The 13,945-nt window shown below is 41.6% G+C and overlaps 1 protein-coding gene across 4 annotated transcripts in view; it reads right to left on the minus strand.

Moving 5' to 3' along the window:
• The window catches only part of ak9 (adenylate kinase 9), a 54,171-nt gene that overhangs the window by 20,284 nt on the left and 19,942 nt on the right, over positions 1–13,945 (minus strand). For all 4 annotated transcript variants that reach the window (XM_061929108.2, XM_061929107.2, XM_061929109.2 and 1 more), the window contains exons 20-22: positions 12,750–12,995; positions 9,907–10,037; positions 8,461–8,680 (exon numbers count right to left, since the gene is read on the minus strand). In XM_061929108.2, the coding sequence (XP_061785092.1) occupies positions 8,461–8,680; positions 9,907–10,037; positions 12,750–12,995 (597 nt within the window). The remainder of the gene's footprint in view (positions 1–8,460; positions 8,681–9,906; positions 10,038–12,749; positions 12,996–13,945) is intronic.

A 13,945-nucleotide genomic window follows, 5' to 3' on the forward strand; every position in this document is an offset into this window, starting at 1 on the left:
TTTTTTTATTAATCAGTTTGTAGCTTTGATATAAGATACATCGGTCTAAAAGTAGCTAAGCCACAGGAAAAGCTAATTGTTAAAAAAGTAGCTAAGCAACCGCCAAGCTACTGGAAAATTTAGTTAAGATATGTAGCTTAGTTACATGTAGTTTGTTACTGCCCATCACTGGTAATTAGAACTATTTAAATTGAGTCTGAGCCATCATTCTTTGTCGGCACATTATTCACTATTCATATTATTTCCATGGTGATGTCAAGTATGAACGTACTTTGTGGACGCTGTCTGCTCCACACTCATCGTAAGGCAGACTACACGACTACATGAAAGTCTTCTGACGATCGTCAGTACTACAGATACCATTAACAAAAATTCCTCAAAACAGCCCACTATCTATGATATGGGCTTTTTAAACATTAGATCATTGTCTCACAAAACGTTATTAGTTAATGAGGTCATTAGCGACAACAATCTTAACATCATTGTTCTCAGCAAAACCTGGCTAAAGCCAGATTATTTTTTCCCGCTTAATGAGGCATCTCCTCCTAACAATATGAGTGCACATATTGCCCATGCCCTTAAAAGGGGTGGAGGGGTCGCACTAATATCCAATGAAAACCTTAACCTTACCCCTAACCTAAGTAATACATTTAAATCATTTGAGGTGCTTACTATAAGGTCTGTCAAACCACAACCTCTCTATCTGGCTGTTATCTATCACCCCCCTGGGCCCTATTCGGACTTTGTCAGTGAATTTTCAGAGTTTGTCGCTGATCTAGTGACGCACGCATAATTATAATGGAGGATTTTAATATCCATATGAATACCCTGTCAAACCCTCCATGTGTGGCGCTCCAGACTATAATTCATAGCTGTGGTCTTACACTAATAATAAATGAACCTACACATAGCAATGGAAATACGGTAGACCTAGTCCTTGTCCAGGGTGTCACCACCTCCAAAGTTATGGTACGTTCGTAAACTAAAGTAATGTCCGATCATTACCTTATAAAATTTTAAGTTCTGATTCATTGGCAACAAGCTACTAATAACCACTGCTTTAGCAGCCGCAACATTAATGCTGTCAAAACTAAGACTCTTGCTGACCTATTGCCTACGGTAATGGCACCATTCCCAAATTATGTGGGCTAAACAACATGTTTACTTGACCCACTTCCTGGGAAAATTATCAAGGAGATGTTTATATTATTAAGACCATCAGTGCTAAATATTATTATCTTATCACTTTCCTCTGGCACTGTTCCTGTAGCATTAAAAAAAAAAAAGGTTATTCATCCTCTGCTCAAAAGCCCTAACTTCGATCCTGACCTCATGGTAAACTACCAGTCTGTGTCCCACTTTTCCTTTATCTCGAAGATCCTCGAAAAAATTGTTGCACAGCAGCTAAATGAAGATTCAGGGCAAAACAGTCTACGGAGACAGCCCTCGAAAAAGTGACTAATGACCTATTGCTAACTATGGATGCTGATGCGTGATGCATCATCCATGTTCCTGCTACTTGATCTTAGTGCTGCTTTTGATACCGTCGATCATAACATTTTATTTTATTAGAATGTATCAAAACCCGTATTGCTATGTCAGAATTAGCCTTTTCTTAGTTTAACTCCTAGCTTACTGACAGGACGCAGTGTGTCTCCCATAACAATGTGACATCGGACTATGTCAAGGTAAATAAATGATAAATGGGTTATACTTGTATAGCGCTTTTCTACCTTCAAGGTACTCAAAGCGCTTTGACAGTATTTCCACATTCACCCATTCACACACACATTCACACACTGATGGCGGGAGCTGCCATGCAAGGCGCTAACCAGCAGCCATCAGGAGCAAGGGGTGAATTGTCTTGCCCAAGGACACAACGGACATGACTAGGATGGTAGAAGGTGGGGATTGAACCCCAGTAACCAGCGACCCTCCGATTGCTGGCACGGCCAATCTACCAACTTCGCCACGCCGTCCCTGTAACGAGGTAACGTGTGGAGTTCCACAGGGTTCAGTTCTTGGCCCTGCACTCTTCAGCATCTACATGCTGCCGCTAGGTGACATCATACGCAAATAAGGTGTTAGCTTTCACTGTTATGCTGATGACACCCAACTCTACATGCCCCTAAAGCTGACCAACACGCCAGGTTGTAGTCAGCTGGAGGCGTGTCTAAATGAAATTAAACAATGGACGTCCACGGAAATGCTGATTATCGGTCCTGCTAAACACCGACACTACTCAGTGGCCTAGTGGTTAGAGTGTCCGTCCTGAGATCAGTAGGTTGGGAGTTCAAATCCCGGCCGAGTCATACCAAAGACTATAAAAAATGGGACCCATTACCTCCCTGCTTGGCACTCAGCATCAAGGGTTGGAATTGGGGGTTAAATCACCAAAATGATTCCCGGGCGCAGCCACTGCTGCTGCCCACTGCTCCCCTCACCTCCCAGGGGGTGATCAAGGGTGATGGGTCAAATGCAGAGAATAATCTCGCCACACCTAGTGTGTGTGTGACAATCATTGGTACTTTAACTTTAACTTAACTTTATTTAATAATACCACCTTAACATTTGACAACCAAACACAACCATTACACAAAGTGACTCGGTAAAGAATCTGGGTATTATCTTCGACCCAACTCTTTCACTTGAGTCACACATTAAGGGTGTTACCAAAACAGTCTTCTTTCATCTCCGTAATATCGCTAAAAGTCATCCCATTTTGTCCACCAGCGACGCTGAGATCATTATTCATGCATTCGTTACATTTCGTCTCGATTACTGTAACGTATTATTTCCGGGTCTCCCTAATTCTAGCATTAAAAGATTACAGTTGGTACAAAATGCGGCTGCTAGACTTTTGACAAGAACAAGAAGTTTGATCATATTACGCCAATACTGGCTCACCTGCACTGGCTTCCTGTGTTTTACTACTTAGGTATAAAATACTAAACGGTCTAGCTCCGCCATCTGACTCTTCTACGCTGGCTAAGAGGACACAGAGCTAGTTGACCCACCGCCTTGTCCTCCCTCCACCCTCCCGTGACTTTTCTCGAACGTCACGGGAATGTCACGTTTTTTTAGGGGGGCCGGAGGACATTCTGTCACAGCCTGTTACGCCAGGCTGTGACCTATTTTTTAGCTTGAGTTTTCTCTGGTGTTTAGTGGTTTAGTTCCTGTCCTGCATTTTTATTTTGGTGGTACTTCCTGTGGTGTTGGTGTTTTTTCCGTAGTCTGAGCCACTATTATTTTATTTGTCGGGAAATGTCCATGATGATGTCAAATACAGACTTACTTTCTGAACGGTGCCTGCTCCAAACTCATAGTCAGTGTTTTTTTTGCTTTGTTCCAGCAGTCCATTTTGTTTTATCTGTAGTCTATCCAGTTTAGTTTTTGCCCCGCCTAGCTTCCCTTATGCAGTCAAAGAGAACTTCCCTGTAACTCTTGCTTTTTGTTTGTTTCTGTATCAAAAACTTATTTTCACTTGCACGTTGCCTCCTTGTTCGTCTGCATTTAAAATCACAACACACCCTTGACGTTTTGTATTTGACTATATTAAATGGATATATTTGGTGTTTGACTCAGAGAGACAACAAAAAACAGCATAAAAACCATCAGCATATACGATACGTACAAATATGATACCAAAAATTATAACAAAGAACTGGTTAATAAAATAGATAATAATGACACAGAAATGTCAATGAACATTATTGCACTACAAATGGAGCAACAAAAATACCAATAGAAATAACACTATTAGAGCCATTTGAACCACATCGGGCTCTGAGAACCTCAGGTGGTGGTCTCCTGCTGCGGTCTAGTCAGGATCAAACATGGTGAAACTGCGATTCAATTTTATGCTCCTAAAATTTGGAATATTCTTCCTGAAAATGTGAGACGGGCCTCAAGGTTGGCAATATTCAAATCTAGTCTGAAAACACTTGTATTCAATCGTGTCTTATGACAACTGAAAGTATTTTATCTATAGTATTTGATTGATTTTAATTAACTATGATTTTTTCTGTGATGATCGTGTTCTCTGATTTTAATTTTAATTATAAATTGGTATATTTTTTTGCCCTATTTTAATTTTCTGTAAATCTTTAATTGCCTTGTGTACGAATTGTGCCCAATAAATAAACTGGCCTTGCCTATTGATAATAAATAAGTACTTCTCTTATCAACATTGGAATCGCTTCAAATTCAACAATACATAAATGTAATGCCATCCATCCATCCATTTTCTACCGCTTATTCCCTTCGGGGTGGCGGGGGGCGCTGCAGCCTATCTCAGCTACAATCGGGCGGAAGGCGGTGTACACCCTGGACAAGTCGCCAACTCATCGCAGGGCCAACACAGATAGACAGACAACATTCACACTCACATTCACACACTAGGGACAATTTAGTGTTGCCAATCAACCTATCCCCAGGTGCATGTCTTTGTAGGTGGGAGGAAGCCGGAGTACCCGGAGGGAACCCACGCAGTCACAGGGAGAACATGCAAACTCCACACAGAAAGATCCCGAGCCCGGGATTGAACCCAGCACTATTCAGGACCTTCGTATTGTGAGGCAGACGCACTAACTTTAATTACAAAAGAACGTAGATAAAGGGGGAGGGGGACAAAGAGGAGCGGAATATATTAACCTTTTACATTGATATGGTAAAAATTGGTTAAGCTTTAGCAGTGCATGTTTCTACTCAAGACGACACAACGTGAATATATGGTTGATGAAACGTTATTGTGTGCATGACTCTATGTATGTATATGTGCACGTGTATACACAGTATGTATGTGTGTGGATGTACTGTATGTATTGTGTGAGTGTATGTATGTGCGTATGTACCTATGTATGTGCAGAAGTACAGTATGTACAGTCACCCAGAAAGCCCAACCCAAAACAGCAGGTGCGGTGCCCAGAAACAAGGGACCACAGGCCCCACTCGGGCAGGTCGGCCAGCGACAGGACCCCCGAGACCGGGCCCACCGTGCCGCGTTGCCGAGGATATGGCACACAACCATCCACAAATATACTGTACTTACAAACATACATACACACACGCACATTGACTGTACAAACATACATACTGTACATACACATGCACATGCTGTATACATACATACACTCATGCTTACAATCACGCCTCATCAAATATTTATTAAAGTTGCACTGCGCTCCTCTTTCTTTGTTCCTCCTTTATTTGCTTTCTTTTGTAATTCAAGTATTCATTACATTACATTATTGTTGCATTTGAAGCAATCAGAATCAGAAATACTTTATTAATCCCCGAGGGGAAATTAAGATTTTTAGCACAATCCTATTCAAGAGCAGACAAACAGGGAGACAGAACAGGATCGCTGTTGATAATAGAGATAATTATTATTATTATACATTATCCATCCATTTACTACCGCTTGTCCCTCTCAAGGTCGCGGGGGTGCTGGAGCCCGGAAGGCGGGTTACACCCTGGACAAGTTGCCACCTCGTTGCAGGGCGAGACAGACAACATTCACACACTAGGGCCAATTTAGTGTTGCCAATCAACCTATCCCCAGGTGCATGTTTTTGGAGGTGGGAGGAAGCCGTAGCACCCAGGGAGAACATGCAAACTCCACACAGTAAGACCCCGAGCCCGGGGATCAAACCCAGGACCTTCGTATTGTGAGGCACATGCACTAACCCCTGTATCCCCGGGCTGCCCTCTATTATACATTATTAATAGTGTTATTTCTATTGGTATTTTTATTGCGCCATTTGTAGTGTAATGTTAATTGTCATATCTGTGCTATTACTATCTACTTTATCAAATGGTTCGTCTCTATAATTTTTGGTATCATATGTATATTGTATTTGCTGATGTAGTTATTTTGTGGTTGTGGTTGTCTCTCTCTGTCTTATCCCCCTCTTGTCCCCACAATTTCCCCCTCCGTTTTTATTTCCTTCTTTTTATCCCCTCCTGCTCCGGTTCGGCTGCGCCAAACCCTTAATATACAGTATCCATTTAAAGAAGTCAAATACATATATGGCAACAGGAGAAATATCCCATAGTTCTCTTTTGTAAAGCACATATGTACAGCCAATATGGGTATGCATATCAACACTATTACTAACCTGAGTGGCTGTACAGGACATATTTTGTTTTTTTATAGTTAACGCGTAATTATTGTGTTAACTTTGACAGCCCTAGTTTCATTACATAACAACACATGTACAATATATACCTTATTCATGATCTAGCCCTTGTTGCTCCGCTACTTGTTACTATGAAGAGTCTCAATCTTTGTTTTAGTAAATATCATTCATTAAGTATCATAGCTGGGGGTTCTTTCTATATTATAGAATACCAGTCAAGTTTTGGACACTATCTAAATAAGAAGATCATTTTCATCCATCCATTCATCTATCTTCTTCCGCTTATCCGAGGTCGAGTCGCGGGGGCAACGGCCTAAGCAGGGAAGCCCAGACTTCCCTCTCCTCAGCCACTTCGTCCAGCTCCTCCCGGGGGATCCCAAGGCGTTCCCAGGCCAGCCGGGAGAGATAGTCTTCCCAACGTGTCCTGGGTCTTCCCCGTGGCCTCCTACCGGTCGGACGTGCCCAAAATACCTTCCTAGGGAGGCGTTCGGGTGGCATCCTGACCAGATGCCCGAACCACCTCATCTGGCTCCTCTCGATGTGGAGGAGCAGCGGTTTTACTTTGAGCTCCCCCCGGATGACAGAGCTTCTCACCCTATCTCTAAGGGAGAGCCCCGCCACCCGGCAGAGGAAACTCATTTTGGCCGCTTGTACCCGTGATCTTGTCCTTTCGGTCATGACCCAAAGCTCATGACCACAGGTGAGGATGGGAACGTAGATTGACCGGTAAATTGAGAGCTTTGCCTTCCGGCTCAGCTCCTTCTTCACCACCACGGATCGATACAGCGTCCGCATTACTGAAGACGCCGCACCGATCCGCCTGTCGATCTCACGATCCACTCTTCCCTCACTTGTGAACAAGACTCCGAGGTACTTGAACTCCTCCACTTGGGGCAGGGTCTCCTCCCCAACCCGGAGATGGCACTCCACCCTTTTCCGGGAGAGAACCATGGACTCGGACTTGGAGGTGCTGATTCCCATCCCAGTCGCTTCACACTCGGCTGCGAACCGATCCAGTGAGAGCTGAAGATCTTGGCCAGATGAAGCCATCAGGACCACATCATCTGCAAATAGCCGAGACCTAATCCTGCAGCCACCAAACCAGATACCCTCAACGCCTTGACTGTGCCTACAAATTCTGTCCATAAAGGTTATGAACAGAATCGGTGACAAAGGGCAGCCTTGGCGGAGTCCAACCCTCACTGGAAACGTGTCCGATCATTTTCACTTGTACTAAATATTGCGTAATAGCTGTAGCCTCTTTGTCAATTTGGATACTAAAAATATATCATTATCAAGAAGTATCATCAATGCCTTTTTATGTAGTCAAAAGATTCTCACTTAGTTTTGCCGAAGAGGTAAGAGCCCTTTTAAGCCAAGAGCTGATCATTGTTATTTTTATTTTAATCAATAAACAAGTATACTGTTCTTTCTTCTTTTTTAATCACTGTAGTTTTCCTTGCCAAAATAATATATAATATAATATAACATTGTAGTTTAATTTAATACGTCTAGTAGCTGATAGTTTTTTTTAAAGAGCCCCATATGCCAGATCTGGTGGGGCTCTGCGTCTCCTGCCCCCACTGTAATAATGAAGCATCACCACTGGTTGAGATTGTATCCAAGAGTCACCTGATCATGATGATCGTTTGATTGGAATCAGTGGAGTGTTTTTCTGTGTGTATGTGGTGCAATGTGCTGTTGGTTTCAAATAGCAGGCATCAGCAGGAAGTAACGTACGGTAATAGCATTGATAATACCGAGTGGGGACCAGCATTTTGGGGTTGTGATAATGACTAATTTGCTGTAAACTGACTATCGATGGAATGTTATTTAGTCTTTAGTACTCACTGTTTTGATTAGTGCCCGCTTTCAGTTTTACAAAGTAAAGGGTATTTCTTGACTTACATCCTGCCAGTCCCGACAACCTGTTCCTTTAAGGATGCAATGATGGAAGATTTTCATGTTTAGCTAGCTGTACAGCAGAAAATCACATTGCCTGTAACAACTTTTTGTGAGGACAGAAATGGTAAATGGGTTATACTTGTATAGCGCTTTTCTACCTTCAAGGTACTCAAAGCGCTTTGACACTATTTCCACATTCACCCATTCATACACACATTCACACTCTGATGGCGGCAGCTGCCATGCAAGGCCCTAACCACGACCCATCAGGAGCAAGGGTGAAGTGTCTTGCTCAAGGACACAACGGACATGACGAGGTTGCTAGAAGGTGGGGATTGAACCAGCAACCCTCAGGTTGCTGGCACGGCCACTCTCCCCTTAAACATATTTTCTGGCATTGTTGTTGCTGACTTACTCGAGTCTTGCGGTTCATTTCACGTAGGACGTTTAGCAAAGCTTCGCGCCGGTCGCAGTGCTCCTTCCACCTCTGCCAAAATTTTGGCAGCAGACGCGTCTGAATGTCAGTCACCTCCGCCGTCAAGATGACCACAACATCGGGGAAAAGCTGATATTGCAACACGTGGTGCACTTCCTCAGTGTTAATAGGGAAACCCTCGAGAATAAAACCTGTAGACCTGTAAAAAAACACAACGTGATTATTGCCAATGCCCTAAACTATAACTTAAAGCAGGGGTCTCCAACTTTTTTTCTTGTGAGAGCTACTTTTAGAAAATGAAAATGACCGAGAGCTACATCTTTTGGTAACATTTATTTTCATAGCCATGGCTGCTCCAGGCTAAATTGGGGTCCTCAGCAGAATTGTATTTAGAGGCCTCCTTTTCCCCGTTACAATTTTTTTCTATATTTAGAACTCTTCCTTGTAGTCTACACAACATCTAATGGTGGTTCTTTGGTTAAAATTAGCATAGATTATGTTTTATTTTTACAGACTGTTTTCAAGCCGCTATCCGTCTCTTCAGGGAGCGTCGTTTTGTGGGCGTTCTTAAATAAGTGGCTCCACTGTACAGCATCTTCTCTCCGTCATCCATGTTTTAGTTTTTAGCACTTCTATAGCGAATCTACTGACAGAAATATGGTATAACTATACGCTACAAATTTTCGGGACTTATGCAGATCCCAAATACACAAAAACAGGTACCAACAGGGAAGAAAAGTTGGTTTTGCACAATAAGTCCCCATTAAGGTGAAATGATTTTTATACTTTTTTTTTTTAAATCAAACTTGATTTTAATTTGAATAGTGTTTTGTACAAAAAAAAAAGTTTAATAACATTAAAACACACTTTTATAAACCTTCCAAAATCAACTTTAATCAGGATTTGAATCCAGTATCTCTGCCTTACAAGACAAGCACTGTGCGCCATAGGAGCCAGTGTGACTGTAGGGGTAATTTCGCCACTATATTCTTGTCAGCGACGGAGCAGGATGCAGCCAAGTAAATGTTTTCAGTAAAATTCAATATGAAGAGCCCTGTCATTTATAAATTGACATTTTACATGCAATTTTTACGCAAAACAGTGCCCCCCACAAATGAACAACTTTTTGAACGGATATACACTAAGTGAACCTTGACAACCAATTCTCAGTTACTTTCTTCTACAGTACCATTGTCCGAATTAATATTAATTGTTTATGTAAAAGAGCCGTTCAAAATATTTGATTGTTCGGCTAATTTATAGCATCTGTGTTAGATGGCTGAGCATAATAATAGCCTTTGGAAAGGGTATGTGAACACTACCCCAATGTCTACTATTCGGAAAGGCAAGGCAAGCTACTGGTAGCTCACGAGCATGGGTTGGAGACCCCTGACTTAGAGAATTTGTGTGTTTCTATGTAATTACATGTAAGGCTCCATTTTCCAATAGGGATTAAGGACCTTTTCTAGAACATGTTGACTCAATGGAATGCCATCCACCAAATAGGCTTTGATACTGATTTCCTCCTCAGCCAGTTCCCCATCCTGCAAAAACGACTAAAACAAGGAGGCAATCAGTTTAAATTAGGACTGTCAACATTAACGTGGTAACGCATGTGATCGATAAGAAAAAAATATTGCGTAAATAAAAAATGAATGAAGATTAATCACACTTTTTGTTTTGACTGCATCTTAACCCAACAGGCGGCACACGTTGTTACAAGGTCAGTGATCAGGCCACATGCCAGTGCGAAGATTAGGAATGAGAGTCAGAGCGGTGTGCTCTGCGGCCAATTCCGCTTCAAAACACACTCCGACGGAACTTTAGATACAACTAAGGTAAACTATTGGATTTTGCATCAACAAACTTGCTTATCATCGCCGCACATCAAATAAAAAATACTATCTTAAAACAAAACATGTACCGTATTTTTCGAACTATAAGTCACAGTTTTTTTCATAGTTTGGCCGGGGGTGCGACTTATACTCAGGAGCGACTTAAGTGTGAAAATATTAACACATTACCGTAAAATATCAAATAATATTATTTAGCTCATTCACGTAAGAGACTAGACGTATAAGATTTCATCGGATTTAGCGATTAGGAGTGACAGATTGTTTGGTAAATGTATAGCATGTTCTATATGTTATAGTTATTTGAATGACTCTTACCATAATGTGTTACGTTAACATACCAGGCACGTTCTCAGTTGGTTATTTATGCGTCATATAATGTACACTTATTAGGCCTGTTGTTCACTATTCTTTATTTATTTTAAATTGCCTTTCAAATGTCTATTCTTGGTGTTGGGTTTTATCAAATAAATGTCCCCAAAAAATGCGACTTATACTCCAGTGCGACATATATATGTTTTTTTCCTTCTTTATTATGCATTTTCGGCCGGTGCGACTTATACTCCGGAGCGACTTATACTCCGAAAAATACGGTACTTGAGGATGCTCCAATGACAACAACAAGCAGAGGAAAACCAACAACGTTTGCTTTTTTTTTTTCTTCATCACTCACTATTACTCACTGCAGACTTTATGAGAGCCAACAAACATAATAAAACATCACTTACTGTACAACATCTGCTGGTATTAGAATGCCGACTGCTAGGATGTTTATATTTTCCCATTTAGATGAAAATGTGTCATAATCCCCGCAAAAAAAAAAGGTGGGGTGGGGGCGCTATTTGTGGTGTTCTCGCCAGTTTCAGGTCTGAAACGGCTGTCAAAGTGTCACAATTGGTCGAATTATATTCTCAGCCATCTACTTTTCAGGTGAGAGGCATGATTTTAAGATCTAAAATAAACTTACAGGGAGCAAGGAAGCGAGGAAGCAGCAGACCACTTGATGATGTAAACATAGGCACACAAACTTGTGATGATGGTGCCACTATAAATAGTTTGTCTGCGTTAGCGCTTGTAATAACAATATCACTAATATTTGGTTAATATTCAAGTCACGAAATGTAAATTGAGTATTGTTGGCGCTTATTTAATGGTTATTTATCGGATTTTATGGACGGAAAAATAGAGCTCCCATTGGCTCTGCAGTAAGCACTTTTATTCATGTTTATTTAATATTTAGAAAGCATTAAAAAAAATCCCAGTCGTCATGTCTTTCATAATGATTGTGAACGATAGGCAGTTCCCCTTTAAAACCACAGGTTAATTACTAAAAGTGTAGTTTTTTGTTTTGTTTTTTATTTTTTTATTTTTAGTTCTGGTTTGTGTAAATACATATTTGATATGGTTATACCAATATAGTCTGTACCCTAAGTACTCTCCATGAGGATACACACTCCATCCAGTACAGCAGGTGGGGGTATGCACCTATAACGACCTGCCATACAATGAAGAAGAGGAGGAAAACCGTGCCTTATTTTAAATTTGTGGACATTTTCCTGTTTTTGATGATTTCATTACGGTCTAGCGCTCTTATTTTTTTTATTTTTTTTCCTGTTTTAGTTTTTCTTCCTGAAGCTGCCACAACATGTAAGTATATTGCAACAGATAACTTAATACATTTAACTGAAATAAAATCTAACCAGAACTGCTAAAAATTCTAGCAAGCCAATTACATAATCATGTAAATTAGACCTGTTGAGATGAGTGCCGAGCTCATCCACTCTGTCACAGTCATGCATATCACCACAGGTGATCCGTCATACAAACTACCTTGGAGTGGCACAATTATAACACGGATAAACGAACTGTACTGCACAAACAAGGGCAGCAAGTTGCAACTACTGGCTGATACTGAATTTATTTTGCTTACTGGAGACCATTGCACCTCAGGAAGTAATCACAACTAGCTTTGAACAAAAAATAGATCAGCACTGTCATCTGAAAATTTAAAATAAGCTTGTTTGTTTAAGCACCTGGTTAAAAGAAGAGTAAGTGAAGATGTAAATGGTGCACTATGTTAACTTGTTTATGGGTGTGTTCATTATATTCTCTTAGTGTACATCCTTACCTTGTTTGCTATAATATTGCAAATACTTTCAAAATGTGCACTTAATTTTTTACCATACTGTCATCAAGTTTTGTCACCCGTTCAGTAAAACATAAAAACAAAAAACGTTCCTGTACGACATTCTGAGAATAAAATTGGATGTGACCAAATACTGGGGTCTTTTCAAATATTACTTATGCAAGCAGGTGTGAGGCACCTGTGATTAATCGTCATTAAAATTCAAAAGTGTGATTACTCTGATTTAAACACATCATCTGACAGTCCTATATGTTAAGAAGCATACTAACCTCGTTGGTGGTCTCAACATCCTCCTCCCCGAGAGCTTCTTTGATGGTAGCCTTCAAGGCATCGAGGTGCTCCTCTGTCGACTCGTCTGCGTTAACAGCCCGCTCCTTCGTCTTTGCCACAAGGAGCATTTGAAGCTGCTCCCTGAACTGGATATGAAAGAGACCCAGTTTTTTGGCAAGCCACTCACCTTGAGTGGTCTTGCCTGACCCTCTGCAACCGAGCAAAAAGATCCGCAGGGCAGGGGGCTAAAAGGAAATAAAGCAAAGTTTCTGATATAAAATGATACCTCAGTCTGAGAATACCCCGACTTAAGAGTGTTTTGAGATAAGAGCTGTCCCTCAGCTAATTGTTACACTTGAAGTTCCATGCAGAAATTTCAGTTACAAGTATCCCACCATTAGTTAGCGTAGCAAATGCCTCAGTGAACCCCGTAAGATCTGCCGGAATCATCTGGGGCCTCATGTATGAAAAAGTGGCGCAGAACGCCATATTTAAATTAGGTTTTTGTTTGTACTATGCAGTTTTATCATGGCGGCACCCTATTTACTGCAAATTTATCTTATCATGCTTGGGGTACCGAATTTCGTACTTTTTTGGCGCTGACCGAAATCCATCCGGTCCTACCGGGCACCGATTCACGTAAACATCAATGCCATCTTAGAGTACAGCGTGACCATACTTGCCAACCTTGAGACCTCCGATTTTGGGAGGTGGTGGTGGGGGGGGGCGTGGTCGGGGGTGGCGTGGGGGCGTGGTTGGGGGCGTGGTTAAGAGGGGAGGAGTATATTTACAGCTAGAATTCACCAAGTCAAGTATTTCATATATATATATATATATATATATATATATACATCCATCCATTTTCTACCGCTTATTCCCTTTGGGGTCGCGGGGGGCGCTGGAGCCTATCTCAGCTACAATCGGGCGGAAGGCGGGGTACACCGCGGACAAGTCGCCACCTCATCGCAGGGCCAACACAGATAGACAGACAACATTCACACTCACATCCACACACTAGGGCCAATTTAGTGTTGCCAATCAACTTATCCCCAGGTGCATGTCTTTGGAGGTGGGAGGAAGCCGGAGTACCCGGAGGGAACCCACGCAGTCACGGGGAGAACATGCAAACGCCACACAGAAAGATCCCGAGCCCGGGATTGAACCCAAGACTACTCAGGACCTTCGTATTGTGAGG

This window comes from Nerophis lumbriciformis, linkage group LG34, assembly GCF_033978685.3.
Source record: "Nerophis lumbriciformis linkage group LG34, RoL_Nlum_v2.1, whole genome shotgun sequence".
Classification (NCBI taxonomy): domain Eukaryota; kingdom Metazoa; phylum Chordata; class Actinopteri; order Syngnathiformes; family Syngnathidae; genus Nerophis; species Nerophis lumbriciformis.